This window comes from Myxine glutinosa, chromosome 9 (genome assembly GCF_964187855.1).
Source record: "Myxine glutinosa chromosome 9, kmMyxGlut1.1, whole genome shotgun sequence".
Classification (NCBI taxonomy): Eukaryota; Metazoa; Chordata; class Myxini; order Myxiniformes; family Myxinidae; genus Myxine; species Myxine glutinosa.
The window spans coordinates 65,206,189-65,227,725 of NC_136269.1; the positions used below are offsets into that span (position 1 = coordinate 65,206,189).

General features: G+C 43.0%; 1 protein-coding gene across 1 annotated transcript in view; it reads left to right on the forward strand.

Moving 5' to 3' along the window:
- The window catches only part of LTBP1 (latent transforming growth factor beta binding protein 1), a 343,539-nt gene that overhangs the window by 162,614 nt on the left and 159,388 nt on the right, over positions 1 to 21,537 (forward strand). Inside the window, exon 6 of the mRNA XM_068129074.2 lies at positions 19,557 to 19,769. Coding sequence (XP_067985175.2) covers positions 19,557 to 19,769 — 213 coding nt within the window. The remainder of the gene's footprint in view (positions 1 to 19,556; positions 19,770 to 21,537) is intronic.

Consider the following 21,537-nt stretch of genomic DNA (forward strand, 5'->3'; position numbering starts at 1 on the left):
CTCCTCCTCAGTGAATCTCTCCATCAACAGCCTCTCCATTGCCTCACACACTGTTTTGAGGCAAAAGAGGGACTTTGCGTAGGCCTTTCCACTGAGAACACCTTTGAGAGATCCACTTGTTACTAGTTGTGCCTCAAAGAGAATCTCTGCATATCCAGAACCACGCATCTTGTGTCCAGTGAGCATCCCGATGTAGTTCATGGATGTGTGGAAGGGTCCAATCGTTACTACATGACTAGCAAATTCATTTGGCCAGCGCCAGATGATGGGAAGGGCTTTCATGCAGACACCCAGATCAAATGTATTCAGGACCCATCTCTGACCCACCTCAGCAGTTGCTGCCTCGGAACGCTTCAGTAGCTCACGAACAACTGCGTTGTCTGTGATCGGTCTGTGCCTGGTGCCTGCATGGCATGGCAATGGCCTGCAGCCTGTGCCTGGGCTAGGGGGTTTCACCTCTGCAACTGGTTCTCCCCCACCCAGCAAATCAACAGTCGACTACTGCACGCCTATCCACCAACCGATCACAGACAACGCAGTTGTTCGTGAGCTACTGAAGCGTTCCGAGGCAGCAACTGCTGAGGTGGGTCAGAGATGGGTCCTGAATACATTTGATCTGGGTGTCTGCATGAAAGCCCTTCCCATCATCTGGCGCTGGCCAAATGAATTTGCTAGTCATGTAGTAACGATTGGACCCTTCCACACATCCATGAACTACATCGGGATGCTCACTGGACACAAGATGCGTGGTTCTGGATATGCAGAGATTCTCTTTGAGGCACAACTAGTAACAAGTGGATCTCTCAAAGGTGTTCTCAGTGGAAAGGCCTACGCAAAGTCCCTCTTTTGCCTCAAAACAGTGTGTGAGGCAATGGAGAGGCTGTTGATGGAGAGATTCACTGAGGAGGAGAACATCATGATCTCTGACCCTGCTGTGCTTCTCAGAATGACCCAGTCTTGCAACCGAGAGCACCTCGATGAAGCCCTCAAAGACCCCTCAACTCTACTCCTCATCAAAAATTTGCATAAAATTTGCATAATTTTGCATAAAATTTGCAGCAGTAATTTGCATAAAAATGGTATGTGGGACATTTATTCAGCTTGGGGCCATAGCTAGTCATTTTCTACACATTTTTTCCAATCTAGAAACACTGATTAGAAGTATATCTCCGGGGGGTGCAGGGGGACCTAGTCTTCCTACTAGACTATTTAGCTTTCCAACTATTTTTGCAATTGTCTGTTTGTGTGGCCTTTTTGGTTCGGAGAAACCATGTCCTGTCCGTGCACCTTGTTTCTTTCTTTTCTCGTTGAGCCCAATTAATATTTAAGTAAATTACATTAGCGTGCACCAAGGATGACGCCTTAATGATATCCAGATCGTGCCTCAAATGATACATAACTAGCTGAAGTACGCGGCGTTGCCCATGGAAATTCAATGAATTAATCTGCTAATTAAATTTGTGTTGTTGACAACAAGTCACGACAACCTCAACATACGATCTTCACAATACATATTACTCAATCGCTCCCATGAAAAGAATTGCAGGCAGTGTATAAGCACAAGACCTGATCAGGCCTGAAGGCCAATTATCTGGTTTTATCTGCGGTCAATTTCTTTTATCCAAACATAGCTCTCGACCTTCCTCTGGATGAAAGAGGAGGCCAGGCAAAGTTTTGTCGCACTGGTTCGTGCAGGATCCGAAAGCATAAACGGAAAAACAAACAAACTTTTATTTACAAGTTAGATATATCTGGAGCAAAAAAGCTCTTAAATTGGTTCCAAAAACGTTTCTGAAAACTTGGATAAATGGACAACTTGATCAAGTTTTTTTAAATCTCTCGGAAAATGTAGTTTCTACTCCTAAGACAATCACATTTTTGTAGTTGTATATTTCCCTGGTGCAATTTCATCAATCAACAGGAATAATAAAATGGAATGAATTTGATGCTTGTGTTTTAAGTGATGTAATTTTATGTAATCGTCACAATTGTTTCCTTCCTTTTGTTAAATGCTGCTCTTATTGTTCCTTCCATTTCTGCTAAACTGCCATCATGGTTTAGTCTTGCTATTGAATTTTATAAGGACGTTGTTGATCTTCTTGCTTGTGTAACTTACTTTATGTATACAAAGTCTAGGTTCAAGAAATGGTGAGGTGGCAGAGGGTAGAAGGTACTGACAGTAGAGCAATGGTACAGGTGGCTGCAACAAGGTCATGATCGAACAGTAGGAGGAGAGAAGAGGGAATGAAACTTAGCAACCTGCAAGTAGATGGGGAGAAGTAGGGGAGAGTCAATGAGGATTGGGAAAGATTACCAGTTGGCATGCAGAATGACCCGAGGACCCGAAATGATGATGCAATGCCAACTTTGGAGCCCTGGTGGGGACAGTGACATACTGACATTGATCAGATTGAGGAAAGATGCTCCACAGGTGGCAGAACAGAGGAATAAAGGAGTGGGGGGTGAGTAGTTAGTCGAGAATTAGGGAGTTTTACAAGAAGGGAATTATTGGAAGAATGCATGTGACCCGGTGGACTGGGATTAAAGAGCAACTTCCTCTTTCAAGTGTTGCCTATCTGATGGTTTGTCGATCAAATGCTCTCATTTGGCATTGCCTTGGCTACTTGTGGATGTTCATCAAGTCTTTCTAACTACTATATCATAGACTAGCAGTGGGCTGCTGCTTTTTCATTGAGAATTAGATATATTGAGAAGCACACAAATGTTGTCTTTTTCACTTTGTGGAAGATATTTTCTCTTGATTTGGCTGTTTGGGGTACAGTATAATGTGATGCAGTCAGCTCAAAAACTCCTTTGTATTAGCAAAGTTGGTGTAGTGTCACAAGCTGAGGGGGTTTATGCTACCCTCATGAGGTGCAATAGACCAAGGCTCGCTGCAGATTACTGTTGCAAGAGTTGGCCTAACGTTCATGGCTCCTTAATGACCCTGATCAACAAAATAAGCTCACCTGGCTTCGGTGATCAACCGTTATAGGTGGGACATGCAAGATTCAAAATAGTGAGGGTCGAGCCAATTTTTCCCAAATATATAAGTACCTGTTTAAATATTCTCGTTAATCTATATATCAGGCAATGAACATATTTATACCAAATGTTGGTCCCATATTCTAAGCAAGTTGAATAAAATGGACAGCAATGAGCCAGTTACATTTTGACTAAACAAGGGTAATCAAAAGGGATTTTTTCCTTTTGTATACAGAATCAAGGATCATTCATGGAAGAGCTAGAACACTGAATGGATCACGAATAACAGAACAAAAGGAACAAAAAAGAGAGGGTAGGGACACCAACAGCAGGGATGACGGACAAAATAGAGGGAGACTTGGACAAACAATGGGTGTGGGGAGGAATAGGGGGAAGTAAAGGATGCAAGGGTAGGACAGGGTGGATACAGAAGAAAACTCTTAGGAAGGAAAACTGGAAATTTTGAAGGAGGAAGGCTTGGGGCAGTGGGGTGGTCGGATGATCCTTGGTTTTGGATTGGGGATGATCTGAGATGGTGGTGAACAGCTGTCTTGAAGACCTGGAGGAAAGGATGAGATTAAAGAGAGTGTGGAAGTTGATTCCACATTGGGAAAAAAGAAAAAATGAGTGGAGATGAGAAGTGAACCAGTGATGTTTTGATCGTTTTGCCAGAGGGGGGTTGATTGTGGACCATGTGCACACTGCAGAAACCTTGGGGATGGGGGTGGTGGGAGGGGGAGGGGGAGCACAGAAAGAGCAGAGGGTGCAAGATCAGAAAGGAGTCAGTAAAAGACTGAGAGACCATCGGACCTGTATGTGATTGGAGAGTGATAGTCCCATTGACTCAGCTTCAGCGTGGAAGATACCAATGATCTTGAAATCCTTGGGTTACACAGCATCAAGTTGAGCAAGATGAGAAGCAGGGGGGCCACCCCAGAAGGGAGAGCAGTACTCCATCAAACTGCAGATGAAAGATTTGTAGGTAGATCGGAGTTCAGGCGTGTCAAGGAAGGACTTTGTATGATGGAGGATGCCCAGTCAGTAACTGACTTTGGTGGCCAACCTTGAAATGTGGTTTGCCCAAGAATGATCATAGCTAACAGTGAGACCCAAGAGTTTGAGTGACTGATCTGCTTCAGGAGGATTGTTAAGGGAGTAGATGGGGTGGGGGAGAGTTGCCAGACAGTCCTTTCGGAGAGAGAGAGTGTTGGTGAGATTGTGAAATCTGTCCTAGTATTTGACCAGCCAGCTTGTGATTGTCAAGCTCTGAAGAGAGGGAAGAGGTTGCAGCTTGCCTGCTAGAAGGATGACGGATCTCACAGCAGAGGGTGCAGACATCAGCAAATAGATAAAGGGAATTTTCAAGAGACTCAGAAAGATCATTGATGAAGATCAGGAATAGGAATGGGCCCAAAACACTACATTGGGGCACTCCAGTTTTGACATGGAGTGGAGATGAAAAGATTCTGTTCAGAGCCACATGTTGGCTACGAGAGCCACATGCTGGCTACGAGAGTGGAGGAAGTCAGTAAGTTTGGTGAGCAGGTGGGATGCCTGATGTCCAGAGAGATGGCCCTAATCTCATGTCTGACATTAGGGCCTCCATCTATTAATTGGGTGAGTAGAAGCAGCGTGTCCAAGGTGGAGTGACCTGGTCTGAATCTGAATTGATGATCTGAGATGAAGCTGTTGGAGAATAGGAAGGATTTCATGTGAACTGTCATGATGGATTCCATGAGCTTGCTGATGATTGGAAGTAAGCTGATGGTCTGTTGTTAAGGGGATCTGTTTTTGCACCTTTTCTATGTAGTGCAGCGATATTTGCAGATAACCAAGCAGATGTAAGATGGCCTAGGGCAAATTATAGGGTGAACAGAGCAGAAAGAGGATGTGCAAGTGCAGCAGAGCATTATTTTTTGACAATTCAGCTGATTCCATCTGGTCCAGCAGCAGGGTCATTGTTGAGGGTTTAAATAAACTTCTCCACCTTCTCAAGTGCAAAAGACACAGTCTGGGAAGTGTGGGTACAAAGAGTGAGGGGTTGGCGACACAACATTTGGAAGCAAACACAGAATTGAGGCGTTCAGTCTTCTCACGAGAGGAGTTGGCTGTGGTGCCATTTGAAGTGAGGGAAGGGATACGAGAAGAAAGCGGAAAGGGGCAGGATGAGGAGGGAGCCAAGAGGAGGCAGGACGAGGGAGGAGCTGAGGCGGGTGAGTTTGGGGGGTGGGAGCTTGGAGAGGGTGGGGTGTGGGGCGAAAGGGGTAACTTGAACTGAAGGATGCTGAAGAGGGGACATGTAGAAGAGGTGAGGTTGAAAGATGCAGGCTTGTAGAAAATGTGGTGAGGGTTCTGATACGGTGGGTTTTGACACTATAAAATAACCTGAAAGGGATTTGCCACCTCTGCAAACTGGTCTTCTCGAGATTCCTATGTTTAACATTCTGAGATAAATGATCATGGGATTGGTGGAACGAGTTGTTGAAGGCATGGAGAAAGCTCATGCTGTTGGAATCAGAGGATGAATGACAGATTAAGCACTTCAGTGAGAGACAGGTTTGCAAAATATGCCTTGTGAGGAAGAGAGAAGGTCGTAACGAAGAGGAACACGTGGGGTGCTGATGCCGGAGAAATAAGAGAAGTGTTGAAGCATTTTAATATGTTTTCATAGCTTTTAAAGGAAGAAGAAGGATATTCTTCAATGAAGACATTTAGAAAATGATAGAGGAAGACAGGAAGATGTACAGGAAGTACAAGTACAAGGCAGAATAATATGTTGCTTTGTTGTTTTTTTTGAATTGGGGGAATCTAATAGCATTGAAAATGTAGAAACACAAAATTTTGGGGTAAAAAGAGAAACGGAATGTCATGTATGAAGGTGCAAACATTCCCTGTTTTATCCCGACACCGTGACCGCGGGGGGTATTTTTCCGTTTCCGGGAGTTACGGCTCAGCTCGGACGGCACTGGGGTGAAACGGGCCTGTATCTGGAGAGTCAATAAATGTGCAACAATCGATCGTAGGCTGTCGAGATGCCTTACATGGCGACGAGGATAAACATCTAGAGCATGACTTCTTTCGGCCATATCGATGAATTTGACCCTCATGAGGGAGATTTTGACATGTATTCTGAGCTGTTGTTTTTCTATTTTGAGGTGAACGCATCGCAATGGAAGCCCAGATGAAGGCCATCTTCCTGTCCGTTTGTGGGGGAGAGACGTTCACACTCGTTAAAAACCTGATTCGTCCTCGGACAATCCAGGAGCACACGTATGCAGAGCTCAAGGCCGCTTTGAAGGAACATTGTAATCTATCTCCTTCAGTCATCCTGTGTCGGTTTAATTTTTACATGTACAGACAGCATCAAGGTCAGTCGATCGCAGACTTCATTGCACACCTCAAAAAACTCACATCTGTGTGAGTTTGGGGACATAATTGACGACATGCTCCATGATTTGCTGGTGGTTGGCATGTCCGATGACCGCACTCGTAGACGCCTGCTTGCTGAGAGAAGACTGACGTTCCAAAATGCCGGAGACAACGCCATTTCCATGGAAAGTGCTGAACGCAACGCTACAAGCATCGGTGCCACTCGCTCGTCTGGTACCAGCCCTGCTGTGAATCGTTTGGATCATGATCAGCCAAAAACGTTGGAGCAAGTCTCCTCGTCAGAAGCCAGTGCAGTCTCAAACACACAACAAATGTTTTCGGTGCAACGGAAAGCACCCTCCAGAGACGTGTCGGTTCAAAGATGCAACCTGCCATTTCTGTTCGAAAACTGGCCATATTGCTCCAGCTTGCATCACTTGCAAATCGGGGCTGTCTCGCTTATCAGCCGTGCTGTTTTCACAAACCAGTGGAGTGATGCTGACCGACCCTATCTGAAACCTACTACCTATGGACTCTCCACCTATACAGGTGAGAAGATTGTTCCCATGTGACGTCACGGTGGGCTACGATAACTGTGAGTTTCACCTACCCCTGATCGTCATTCCTGGAAAGGGCCCTTCCTTACTTGGCAGGTACTGGTTGAGCATAATTCAACTGAAGTGGAAAGGCATTCTTCAACTCCAGGCAGCCAATGTTTCTGCTACCGCAGCATAGACACTCAAAAATGTGCTGGATACGTACCCGGATGTCTTCACGGATGAGCTTGAAACCTTGAAAGGACATACAGCTAAACTCAGTGTTGACCGGGATGCCAATCCTATATTTTGCAGAGCTCGCCCAGTCCCTTTCGCCCTGCGGGAGCGGATTGACAAGGAACTGGATCATCTTGAAAATATGGGGATCATCGAGCAAATTCAGTATGACGAATGGGCGGCGCCCATCGTTCTGGTCATAAAATTGGACCAGTCCATCCGCATATGTGGAGATTATAACATGACTGTGAACAAGTGTTATTTATTGGATAAATATCCAATCTCGAGGATCGAAGACGTCTACGCTCGTCTCACGGGAGGCAAGACTTTTACTAAACTTCATCTCAAATCCGCCTATCTACAGCTCCGCTTGGACGAGAATTTGAAACAGTATCTTACCATCAACACACATCGTGGGTTGTGCAGGTACCACTGACTCAGTTTTGGAGTGAAATCTGCACCAGGCATTTATCAACGTGTCATGGACAGTTTGTTTCCCGCCGAACGCAACGTCATTTCTTACTAGGATGATATTCTGGCTACTGGTCGTATGGATGCTGAACATCTACAAAACCTGGATCGAGTCCGAAGAAGATTTCGGAGTCTGGCCTATGTTTGCGTCGAGACAAGTGCAAATTTATGGTTCCATCGGTCATGTACCTGGGTCAGGGTCATACGATTGATGCTGAGGATCTACACCCGACAGATGCGAAAGTCCGAGCTATCAAGGATGCTCCTGCTCCACGAGTCGTAACCGAATTGAAGTCATACCTTGGTTTGATTCAGTTCTATGGTCATTGCATCCCGAATGTGACCGACGTTTTGGGTACCCTTTATCGTCTTTTGAGAAAAGGAGTCTCTTGGAGCTGGGGGTCCACTGAACAATCAGCATTCCAGACCTCCAAGGATCTGCTCAAATCGTCCAATGTTCTAGTTCATTTTGATCCAGAGAAGGATCTTGTGCTGACATGCGATGCCTGTCGCTATGGAGTGGGTAGTGTATAATCACACGTGATGCCTGATGGTACTGAAAGACCTGTTGCATTTGATTCCAGAACGTTGTCCCCGGCAGAGAAGAACTATTCCCAACTTGACATGGAAGGATTGGGAATCGTTTTTTTGGTGTCAGCAAATTTCGCCAGTACCTTATTGGACATCATTTCACGATTCGCAATGATCACAAGCCGCTGATCAGTCTGTTTGGTCCTACTAAGGCGACATCTGACACACTACCGCCCAGGATCATCCGATGGTCCCTGTTTCTCACTGCTTCTGACTACACCATATGTTATAAGCCTGGTTCGTCTCTCGCAAATGCAGATGCCATGAGTCGGTTACCCCTTCCAGAATCCATTGATGATTCACCTACACCAGGATCCATTGTCGCACCGATGGATCATCTGGAAGATTGTCCTGTCGATTCCGGCCAGATCCGCACTCATACTCGACGAGACCCCATTCTGTCCAGAACTGTAAATGATGTGCAGCGTGGATGGCATTTGCTACCTGAGGGTGACCCAGCTTTTGCGGCTTTTAAAGCACGTAAAAAGGAACTCAGCATGGAAAATGGTTACCTCCTCTGGGGATGTCGTGTCATGATCCCGGAAAATTTGCGTTTCAGGGTCATGGATGAAGTCCATGAATATCACCCCGGGATTGTGAAGATGAAGTCACTCGCCAGAAACTATCTGTAGTGGCCGAAGCTTGATGCTGATATCGAACATCATGTTCGACATTGTTACCCCTACCAGAGCACCCGGATTACACCTGCGAAAGTGCCACTGCATCCCTGGGAATGGCCCAGGGAACCGTGGCATCGCCTACATCTGGATGATGCCGGGCCTATTAACGGCAGAATGATTCTAATCATCACGGACGCGCACACAAAATGGATCGATACCTATCTGACACGTGGTACTACGTCAGCCATTGTCATCGAAAAACCCAGACACTGTTTTGCCACTCATGGTCTGCCCAGGATGATCATGAGTGATAACGGTACTGTTTTTCCAATTCCGAGTTCGCAGAGTTCACACGTCGGAATGGCATCAAACATGAGTTTGTCAGCCCACATCACCAGGCTTTAAATGGCTTGGCCGAACGATCCGTGGGAATCATCAAATCCGGATTGCGGAAACTTCAGGAGGGAACCCTGGAAACAAAGCTTTCTCGTCTCCTGTTCAAATACTGCATCACGCCACAATCAACAACCGGTGCAGCTCCGTCTGAGTTATTGATGAAACGACACGTGAGATCGACACTTGACAATCTCAAACCGGACATATCATCAAATGTTTATCAGAGCCAGCTTAATCAAAAGTTGGTGCACGATAAGTCATCGAACAGTCGCTGTATCAACATTGGAGATCCAGTGTTTGCCCGAAAATTTGGTGCAGGTGCACACTGGGACCGGGTGGCTACCGGGACACATCATCGAGAAGCCAGGTCCACTGTCCTGCGTGATTTGCCTGCAGGACGGCCGCGAAATTCGTCGACATCAGCACCACTTAACCGACCATCACTGTCAGTCGATAGAGCCTGCAGCATCGTCACAGTCAGAACAGCAGTTCGACCCGCCACTGCCGGAGATCGTCGTCAGGGGGGTGGCAGGGACGACAGAGCCTGACACCGCACACCCACAACTAGTTAAGGACATCAAGCATAATATCATACATCCTGCACTCTCAAGCCATCGGGAAGAAGAAGATAAGATATAGGGAGACACTCAGTGTAGCAGACACAGTTTCACACGTAGCCGATAACTCTCACAGATAAATAGTTGACTGAGACAATCACAGGGCATTGCACATGTATAAGGACACTTGTGCAACATGCTTTGGAACATATAGCACATGTAGCAATGGATGCATCGCTAACGTCATGTATTACAAGCGTGTTTCATAATAATAATAAAAAACACTACCCAAAGTTGTTTTTATACTTTTTAATTTTCCATTGCAACAACATTAAACTTATACGTAAGAATCTTTGTAATGTATCGAATAAAGTAACACACAAAAATGAAACTATAGTGATTTCAGAAGACAATTCACAAACCATGTTCTAAATGGCTGCCCTAATGCAGCGTGCACAAATGGATCCTCCTGGTGAAGTTGTCGGTAACTCGGTTGCATTCCTCAACCGGAAAAGCTTCGATGGCGGTGGCAATTGTATTTTCAAGGTTGTCAATAGTCTGAGGTCTCTCCTGGTACACTCTATCCTTCAGGTAACTCCAAAGATATGTCACGTGGGTGGAGGTCTGGAGAATGGGGCGTCCATTCAACATCTGTCCTTCGAGAGATGATTTTATCAATGAATTTTTGTTGTAGCCACTCTATCGATGATCTGTTGGAAGTGTGAGGTGTGGCCCCATCTTCCTGAAACCATTTCACGGCCCTGTCACGGTGGTGCTTCCTTGCTGATGAAATCCAGAACTTCTGGACAACTTTCAAGTACCGTTCGGTGGTTACGGTTGCCGGTTACCCTTCTTCATTTTGAAACCAGAACGGCCCGATGAAGCCAGATTTGCATAGGGCAACCGAAGCAATGCATCCCTGGCTGTGCAACAGCCTTTCAAGAAATCCATCAGGAAAGCTAGAACCTCAAAACACGTTGTTTTTACAGTACAGTTAACATGACCACTTAAAAGAAAGTGGTCATCATCAGAAAACCACACATTACTCAGAAAATTTTGATTCTGACGCATTCTTTTCCTCAAACCAGTCACACATCATCACACTAAGTTGGTTATCATTGTCTGTTAGTTTTTGCTTCACTTGTATGCGATAAGAGTACATTTTTAGTTCCTGCTTCAGAATTATTTATGTACTTCAAAAGACGAGTTCAATGCTTGAAATCGACGACGCAGCAATTTCCTGGCCTCAAAACTGCTTCATGGAATGGACCGCTTCTAAGTTTCCTTGTGATATTGCAGTCCTCTGGCGACCAGATTTTGAGCAATGAAGATTTTGTACTGTCCCATGGGACTTAAACCTCGAACCTCTTTATCAATCGAAAAATAGCAGACTTATCTGGGGCTAATCTGGTCTCGAAATTCTTTCTAAATCATGTCTGAGTCTGTTTAGAATTGGTAAGTAGGAAATTCACATCAAAATTATCATTTTGTTCAAATATCAATTGCGCAATCACCATGAAAGTATCTCATGAATACGGCAACTGAAGCTCTTGGAGAAGATTGGTATCCAGAAAGGGAAGTGTCTCAAGAATAAAAGGGAGCACAGTAATGAGCAAGCAAATTGGGGGTGGTGAAAGTCAAAGAGCAAGAATGCAGTTCATTGCGAAGTGTCAGTGGACAGCAACCTTGAAGGCATTGATGAACTACTTCTCCATATTGCAAAAAATATGTTAACAATAATAGTAATAACTAGAACGGCACTCAGTAGAGAGCATGCCTCCGCCTGGTTGGCCATATCACTCAATCGTGAAGAATCACTTAAAATTTTAAATAATTCTCATATCCGAATTCATATTCAGATCTTCACCAAAATCGAATACCTTTGTCCATGTCAGACACCCAACCCGTCCACCAAGTTTCGTCCAAATCCGTCAACAACTTTTTGAGATATCCTGCTATGTATCGTTTTTTGGCCCTATCTCCCAATGGTGAAGAATCATTTAAAAAAATTAATAATTCTCATATCCGAATCCATATTCAGATCTTCACCAAAATCGAATCGAACCGTCCTTGTCAGGCACCCAACCGGTCCACAAAGTTTCGTCCAAATCCGTCCACAACTTTTTTAGATATGTTGGTCACAAAGGGACAGACAGGGGTGAAAACATAACCTCCATTCACCTTTGGTCGCAGAGGTAATAACCTAATACCACAAATATTGTTGTTGTATACTCGTTAAAAAAGAGAGTTTTTAATGACTCATTTAATTTTAAACTTGATTCGAACTGACAGTTGCATGCTTGGGCTGCCTCAACTTTGAAACACAATTTTCAACTTCAAGAGGGGAAAACAAAGCCAGTCGATCATTAAACGATTGGCTGTTTTGATACAATGTCGAGTGCTCACCAGCCAGACTCGAGGAAGTAAAACTCTCAACTCCTGCCAAAGCAGCCTGAAGCGCTGAACTATATGCAGCAAACCTTTCATTACCTAATAAGGCTTTCAAAAACAGAACAGTCGTCTTGGGTTATAGCAGACCAAAAAAAAGAAATAAAAAATGAAACATTATTGATAGAATTTTCAAGGGTGCACTTAGTGTAAAACAATGTACGCTTGAAGAATGCCTCTTCCTATTCGTGCAGGCCAAAGCATGATAACTTGCAAAGCAGAGACAAAGCCGACAGACGTGTGGTGCTTTTGGCTGGTGTTCTGCCTTTTCTGGAGCTAAATGTCAGGCCAAACCTGGCAGTGCATCACTGGTGATAACATCGTTAAACTTCCTTGCCAGGATGAACGACGTGCCTTCATTCTACACTCGCCCTGCATACAATCTTCATCACATGACTGGCTCTACCTGAAATTTCTGAATTTTATACCTGAAAATTGTTGTCTTTTCTTTCCTCCCCCCATCTTTCCCAACAGGTAATAATTTTATTTATAATAGTCTTTATAACTCGGTGTAATTATCACAATAACAATGCTGGTTTTCATCCCTCTTTGGCTCCTATGCTTGTCAGGCCTTTCCCACACTGGCACACAACTCTCCTCTGTTTGTTTTTGATTTCTTCAGTTAAAGTTTTCTCCCGCCTCTGGAACAAACTCCCTCACTCTCTTCAATTCCACTCCTCCCTCCAGGTCTTTAAAACAGCTGTTCACCACCATCTTTTATCTTCCCCCATCCAAAACCTTGATCTTTTCTACCCCCGTTAATATATATTATTTTTTTGTATACAAGATCGAGGCTCGTGAAAGAGCTAACATTAATCACACAAAAAATCAAACCGACACATAAAACGTATAATAAGGGGAGCGGTAGACAAGATGGGGAGAGAGGGGGAAGGACACAAACACAACATTTGAGAGCAGGGACATCGAGAGATCTGTGGGAGGGTGAGGGCTTGGGGGGAGGTGGGAGAGGTATAAAACATATGGACACTGCAAGGACTTCCAGGAAAGAAGTTGGAATTTCAAAAAAAGTGGATCTGGGGTGAATTAGCGGGGGTAGAAAAGATCAACGTTTTGGATGGGGGAAGATAAGAGATGGTGGTGAACAGCTGTTTTGAAGACCTGGAGGGTGGAGTGGGATTGAAGGGAGTGAGGGAGTTTGTTCCAGAGGTGGGAGAAAAGAGGAATGAAGGAGTGAAGGTGAGCAGAGAGTCTATATTTTGGCAGATTAACCATAAGAGTGTTGCTGGCAGATCTTGTGCGACCTGTAGGAATATTTGGGGGACAGAGCACAGAGAGAGCTGGGGGAGCAAGGCTGGAGAGCAGTCGGTAGAAGACAGAAAGACCACCAACCTGCCAGCGGTGAGTGACTGAAAGGCCCTCGGAGTTGGCTTCATCACGGGAGATTCCAATGATTTTGAAAGCTTTGGTTTCAACAGCATGAAGCCGAGCTAGGTGTGAGGCAGCAGCACCAGCCCAGAGGGGAGAACAGTAATCCATTGAGCTGCAGATGAAAGTCTTGTACGTGGTGAGGAGCTCAGGTGTGCCAAGGAAGGACTTCGCACGACGGAGGATGTCCAGTCGGCGACTGGCTTTGGAGGCCAGATTTGAAATGTGGTTTTCCCAGGAAAGATCATGGCAGATAGTGAGACCCAAAAGCTTGAGCGATTCACCCCAGAGCCACTTTTTTGAAATACCCGACTTCTTTCCTGGAAGTCCGAGCAGTGTTCATGTGTTTTTTTTTTACCTCTCCCGCCCCCCCCCCCCCCTTCCCATGCCTCCTCCCCCCAAGCTCTCTCCCTCCCTCAGATCTCCCGATGTCTCTGCTCTCCATCTTGTCTGCCGCTCCCTTTATCATATGTTGTATGTGTCAGTTTGTCTTTTTTATTGATCAATATTAGCTTTTACATGAGTCTCGATCTTGTATACAAAAAAAAAGAAAAAAGAAAAAGAAAAAAGTTCCACACATTTTCCTTGAACTACTTATACTTTGCAACAATCTTTGAATCTCCATTTTGCCTGATGTATGCCTGCGCGGTTATATCTCATGTGGCATCTGCCACTGCACCATAGAAATGGGACATTGCGGTCCTGAGAAAGGCATTTGATTTGCAGCGTTTAACGGCTTGATCATCACACCGATGCTGAAGACATCATTATGGAACAAATTAATCAAGTAAGGATGGAAACATCTATATTTTATAAATATATAAATCACATGTGGAACAAGGACATAAGGAGACATCATTGTACTTTTGCATTCATTTAATCACATTAGCAGACAATGGACAAATCAACACAATATACAGGATTTGAAGGTACGTATTAATGACATGGTCCTCAGCAGGACAATCCTCAGATTGAAGGAGTGCGGTTCTCTAAGGTCAGGAAAGTGATCGTATAAATTTACTGGTGTGAGCATACCACTTGTACATGGAAAGGATGAACAAGCTGTTCCTTTAATTGGAAATCCTTGTGAATCCAGACACAGGTTGATGACAAACAGAGCAGGTGAAGTGCAGTGATTAAAGCAGCCCGACACCCTTGCAAGAGTCCAAAGAAACTCGGGGTTTTGGATTTGTTCAAACGCTATTTGAAGTAATATCATAATTATGCTTGTAATGATTGTATGCCAAAAAGAGACCTAAAATTCCAAATAGATCTTTGGAGTGATGAAAAATGCTGTGATGGGAATATCTCTTAGAGATTTGGCCTTCCCAGAAGGATGGCCAAATTTGGCAATTTGCTATCAATTGTTCGACCAAGGATTGAAATAAGGAAGAAATGATGGGAAGCTAGAAGAGAGAAATGATGGAGAATATCGGAAGAATTGGGAGAAAAGGGAAACTATGTTAGGAGTTATGAGAGAGGTGGGAAGGAGCATCTTTCGGGAATTAGAGGTGAGGGAGGCGGATGCTGTTGGACGCTGGTGATTGTCCAGAACCATATACAGAGGATCTTTGGTGGTTTTTATTTTTAAAACTTAAACATACCAAGAACATGTATCATTGTCAGGTTGAAGGACATGTTCCAGGTGTTGGACTGAAGCATAACTTTCTTCTCGTCAGCTGGCGGATGCAGCTGCTGCCTGCCTGTCCCTGGGAATAGATGTTCTAGCCTCTCGGCCATGGGTATCCAAAGTTGAACAGAAGGTTTTTTGAGTGGTTGACAGAGCATTGATATATGTAGTACCTGGAGGGGTATTACACTCAAACAGGTGACCTGTAGACCACTAACAGATGCATAGGTGTCAATAATTTTGTAAAACATGAAAAAGTTATTCTAGGATCTCAAAAGGTTTTTCTGTCTGGCATTCCCATCTGAATCCATCACTTATGATGCTGTTCATCCCGGTTCAAATCCCATGTGCTGTATTTATTAGTCTAGTATCTACCAATGTCCTTACAATTGATGTAAAACTACTCTGAAGTCTCTGAATACCCTTGTCCTGCATGCGTTTTGTGAGTGTAGTCCTCCAAGAGCCTTCGACCAACGTTACTTAAAAAACAAGTGGAACTTGTAATTGCTCTTTACTTTTGGGAAAATCATGCAGAAACTTTTAACTTTCGATAAGTTAGAGTCCGATAGCTGGGCCTTGATTAACGTGTAACACACCCATTGTTTTTACCCCTATTTGTCTCTCTTTGCTATGATGTCACTCTTCACTCCATGCCTTTTTAAGTGGAAGCTCACCACCATCTCATGCCATCTTTTATACATACCCATGATATTTTGTATTCCCACTAACCTTGCCACCATCCATGTTCCTACACTTTTCTTATCACTGTCAGTCTTTCATGTCAGCTCACATTTTGATTCTAGTTTTATCAGGTAACAGGAAATGAGTAAAGGCCACTGCCTTTAGGGGTTAATAAGAGCATCTGATGTATCTTGCGTTCAATTTGCTGGTTAAAAAAAAAAGAATATAATCCAAATGAAAACCATATTTTCGCCCGTTTAAAATTCTGTCCATTTCCATTGATTCTAGCTTTTGCTGAGGTTGGAGGTGGTTAATCTTCCAGCATGCACTGGGAAAGCTTGCACTAGACCGGGAGCAGGGACCTCACAAAAATGAGTTCGTTCAACACCCACTACATAAAAGGTTTGACACCATCGGTAGTAAGTATGGACCCTCAAGATCACTGCTCGGTAGGTAGTAGTCTCAAATTGTGGTAGCACTTTTTTTCTACAGGTCATTTTATAAACCGACATGGAAACGCCGTGAAAAGCAATAATATTAAGGGGTAGGGGAAACATAATTTACTGTTTCTTAACTTTTTAAAATCACAATGAAGTCATTTTGGTATCAATATGTGCCTAATGGAATGCTCTAACAGTCTAATGGAACTGTATAGCAACACAATAGGTTTTGGAGGAGGTATTAACCAAAATAGGGGGGAGGGAGTGACAAATAATTCTCCTTTTTGGTTCTGTAACTCCACTGTCAGGAAATGTGGTTTCGCACAGGGGTCAAAGACAAGTTAAGGTACATAACTATTCACACCATCACTACCGATCTTGGCCACAGAGTTTGCAGTGCCTTACCTGGATTCCATGCAGTGACTGGTTGCGATTCTACAAGTTCGTTTTCAGGTATTGGCAAGAGAAAGGCGTTCAAGGTTCTTATTGAGAGCCAGACGCATCAAGACAGTCTTGGCAATCTGGGAAACTCCTTACCCCTGAGTGACGACTTAGCGCAATCGTGTGAGGAATTCATTTGTAACTTATATACGACATCAACAAAGGCTGGAACGAAGGTTGATGATGTGCGGTACTGGTTGTTCTGCCAGAAGCAGAAAAGAATGAAGGGCTTCCTCCAACGAATGACAGCCTTATTCAACACCTTAAACGAGCAAACTTTCAAGCGTATGTCTGGAAGAGGTCCCTTGATGCCATGCAACATTTACCACCCCCAGAAGAGCATGGTTGGGAAGTACAGAATGACTCTCTGCAAGCAGTCCTAATGACTAAGGATCCTGCACCAAGTGGAATGTTAGAATGAACACGCTGTGGATGCAAGACATGTAGTAGAGCAGACTAACCCTAACCCTAACAACTCAACGATTTGGGCTGTACTGAATCTTGTAAATGTATGGGACATGAGGAATGTTGCAACCCCTTTTCATCCTTCCATGACCCAGAGTCTGAGGATGATGACTAATTAAAGGGTAAACATAGGTAGTACTATTTTTAAGCACAACTTTTCTTATGGGGTTTAGTATATGTTATACACCTGCACTACAGATACATGTAAACTAGAGAAATGAATATCTTGTTACTATACATTGTATATTCATGAATTATCTACATTATTATTGTTCTTTTAAAACAAGATAAGACCAAAGAAATGTATGGTCAGAACTTGTGTTTCACCAGCCTGGATGGGGTAGCGTCTTCAATTAAGGTGTACTACTATACTTTGAGCTGCTTTTCTTGTGAATGCTAAAAGCTACCTCGTTTCCAGTGTACCATAGCAATACAAGCACTAGCAAAGTCATATTTAGGTCACATTTTATAAAGAAGCTTGTTGGTCAATGATTTCTTTCATCTGCAATATAAATATTCAGATCATGGCACTTGACTAATTATTCATGCATATGTTTGCATACTTGTTAAGACTTTTGTAACTTGCTCAGTTCATAGAATACTTATGTTTGGGTCATACTGAAGCCAACATTTTCACAAGGAGAGGTGCTTGCGTTTGTTTTTGAAATTGGGAATATTAGAGCAATAATAAAGCAATAATAATATTAAGTTTTGAATTTTATATTAAAAATGATACCAAAAAGGAGCATTATTTGTCACTCCCTCCCCCCTATTTTGGTTAATACCTCCTCCAAAACCTATTGTGTTGCTATACAGTTGCATTAGACTGTTAGAGCATTCCATTAGGCACATATTGATACCAAAATGACTTCATTGTGATTTAAAAAAAGTTAAGAAACAGTAAATTATGTTTCCCCTACCCCTTAATATTATTGCTTTTCACGGCGTTTCCATGTCGGTTTATAAAATAACCTGTAGAAAAAAGTGCTACCACAATTTGAGACTGCTACCTACCTAGCAGTGATCTAGATGGTCCATTGGTCCATACCAACTACCTATGGTGTCAAACCTTTTATGTAGTGGGTGTTGAACAAACTCCTTAATCTAGGCCCCGATGAGATTTAGCGCCCTGTCTACACTGAATGCTTATTGACGTTCATTTCATATAAACTGCTTTTCTGTTTGTAATCCTCAATGTGTGATCTTTATATAACTTTTCCTGACATTGCTATGAGATTTTCTAACACATTGGTGCAAACAGAAAACTCTGCGCGCTTGTCTCCAAATGAGCGGCATCTTCACGCCAGCGATTCAAGATGGCCAAAAAAGTGACTTCTTATGTTTCGAGTCGCATCATTTGGAATAATGAAGTGCGATTTCCTGTGGCTTTCATGAACCTCTGCCCGAAACATCACTGTGTTTGCATTTTATCTGTTTGTTGGCTGCCTGTCTGTCAGTCTGTCCACCTGCCACCATCTTTGATTTAGCTCGATGACGAGGCTCAGATTTTTTAGTAACAAAAAGCTTGCCGATTCAGTTTCTTTATTCGCATTTATAAAAACATGGCCCCAGGATTCATTCTTTTTCTGTCTCCTCCACATCTGTAAACAGACCTTTCGAAAATATCGTAGGCCTATTGATAGCTTATTATTACCTCCACCACCGAAGGTGGATGGAGGTTATGTTTTCACCCCTGTCTGTTTGTCCGTTTGTGAACAACATATCTCAAAAGGTTGTGGACGGATTCGGACGAAATTTGGCAGAGACGTAGCGTGTATGTGAAAAGGACGAAAAGATGAGATTTTGGTGAAGATCCGGTTTCGCATCCGGCTACAAGAATTTTTTAAGTGATTCTTCACCATTGGGAGATAGGGCCAAAAGTGATATATAACATGATATTTCAAAAAGTTGTGGACAAGTTGGTTTGGTGACAAGAAGTCGATTAGATTTTGGCTCATGTCCGAATCAAGATCCGGCCTATCAGTAGGATACAAAACATCAACTGTTCAGCCTGGAGGAGGTATGCTCTCTACCAAGTGCCGTTATAGTTGTTTATAGCATGATCATTTTAATAAAAAGATACCTAGTCTTTAGCAGGATATTGGTCTGATTAAGTTAGCACATGCTATGGATAGAAACAGCCCATTTTTGAATCATCAAACACACTCACATTTGGCTTTGTCTGTTGTGCATTCAGATTCAGATTCATGGAGGTGCAGCTCTGAATGGTGTTATTTGTATGTTTGATGCCCCCTTTGTTCTGCCAGTGTATTTTTCTCATGTACTGTTCACCTCATCCATAGTGGTGTGTCCCATTCCTTGCCGAAATGGTGGCACTTGTGAGACTCGTGACAAATGTCGCTGCCCATCCAACTTCACCGGAAAGTTCTGTCACATCCCGGTCCAAGCTCCACGGCATAATGGGCAGCAGCAGGAGGCGCGACGGGGATCTCTGTCGGGACTGAAACACTCAACCTTCACGATGCCCGTTTCTCCACACCGCCAAGGCAGCCATGGTGAGAAATGACACGGTGATGTTGGCACAGCTGCTTTGGTTGAATGGGAAAAAATAATGATCCACGCCTCACTTGGTTCATTTGGCATGATTTCTTCATTATTGTGTTTCATAATTCATTAGAGATTAAGTCTGGAATGTTTAAGCAAAGTGAACAAGACAAGTTCGTTTCACTCATCATTACATTTAAAACATTTCTTCTGTCACTCTGAAAAATTGTACACCGCTCCTTTCCTATTCCATAGGCGCTACATGACGTCATCGCCGGGCACATAATGGGGGTGGGGGGTGGGGGGGGAAGGGGTCGGTGATGACGCACACTGAAAGGGAGTACTCAGTTTTCACTCCGTTTGTTTGTTTGTTTATTTGTTTTCTTGTTTGTTTTCTTGTTTGTCTGTTTTCCTGTTTGTTTGTTTGTTTGTCCGGACAATATCTCAGCAATCCTTTAAGCTAGGAAGCTGTTATTTGGACACAACAATGGCCAAGTGATTTGGCTGTAAAGGGTATTTTTGATTTATTTATTTATTGATTAATCAATTAATTGATGAATTATTTTATTAATCAGTTTTTATTTTTTATTTGAGTTACAGATTCAGATGAAACACTGGTGGTTTCGGTATTGTATTAGTCAATTGATAAATAAATAAATTACTTTACGATTATTATTTATTTATTTTCATTATTAATCACTTACACTACTCACAATAAGTTAGGGATATTGGCAGGTTCTTCGGTGTGGTTGATTTTGTGTTTTAATTATGTTGAAAAAAGTTGTTGGTCCTAATTCTATGGTTATTAATGAGTGTGAAAAAACACAGCATTCCTGATTTCAATACCCTAACCCTAACCCCTATAAAAAAAATAAACTCACTCCCACAATATCCCTAACTTATTGTGAGTAGTGTACTTATTTCCTTTCTCATCTGGGCAATATCTCAGGCACCTTTTGAGCTCGGAAGCTGGTTTTTGGACATGACAGTGACCAAGTGATGTGGCTATAAAGGATATTTTTGATGTATTGATCAAATTGATTGATTTTTTATTTTTGATTTATTGATTTTTGATATTTATTTTTGATCCATTAACTAATTTTTTTTCTTTTCGATTGATTAATTATTTAATAAATTTTCAAAAAGGTACAGCTTCAGATGAAACACTGGTGGTTTCGGTATGCTATTTGACAATTAATTAAGAAATTAATTATTTCATGATTGTTATTTATTTATTGTAATTACACAATTAATCAATCAATTAATGTACACCTCTCCCTCCCAATGCCATCTCGATGTGCTGTGCAGCGGCATCGCCAGGTGCCAAAGGCACCCCGGCAATGCTGTGCACTGGAGGATGTTATTTATTGATTTGGCATGGGGGCGGTGTACTTTGTATCTGTACTTGTTTTCTTTTTTATGCCTCCGTTGACGAAGTCGCCAGAGGCATTATTTTTTCAGGTTGTCCGGCCAGCTGTCCGTCCGTCCGTGATAGGTTTTCGTTATCGCGATAACTTGAGAACGGCTGAAGAGATCTTAGTAAAACTTGGTGCAGGTACAGTGCATTCAGAAAGTATTCAGACCCCGACACTTTTTTCACATTTTGTTATGTTGCAGCCTTATGCTGAAATCGTTTAAATTCATTTTTTCTCTCATCAATCTACACTCAATACCCCATAATAACAAAGAGAAAACAGGATTTTAGAAAGTTTTGCAAATTTATTAAAAAGAAAAAACTGAAATATCACATTGACATAAGTATTCATACCCTTTGAAATT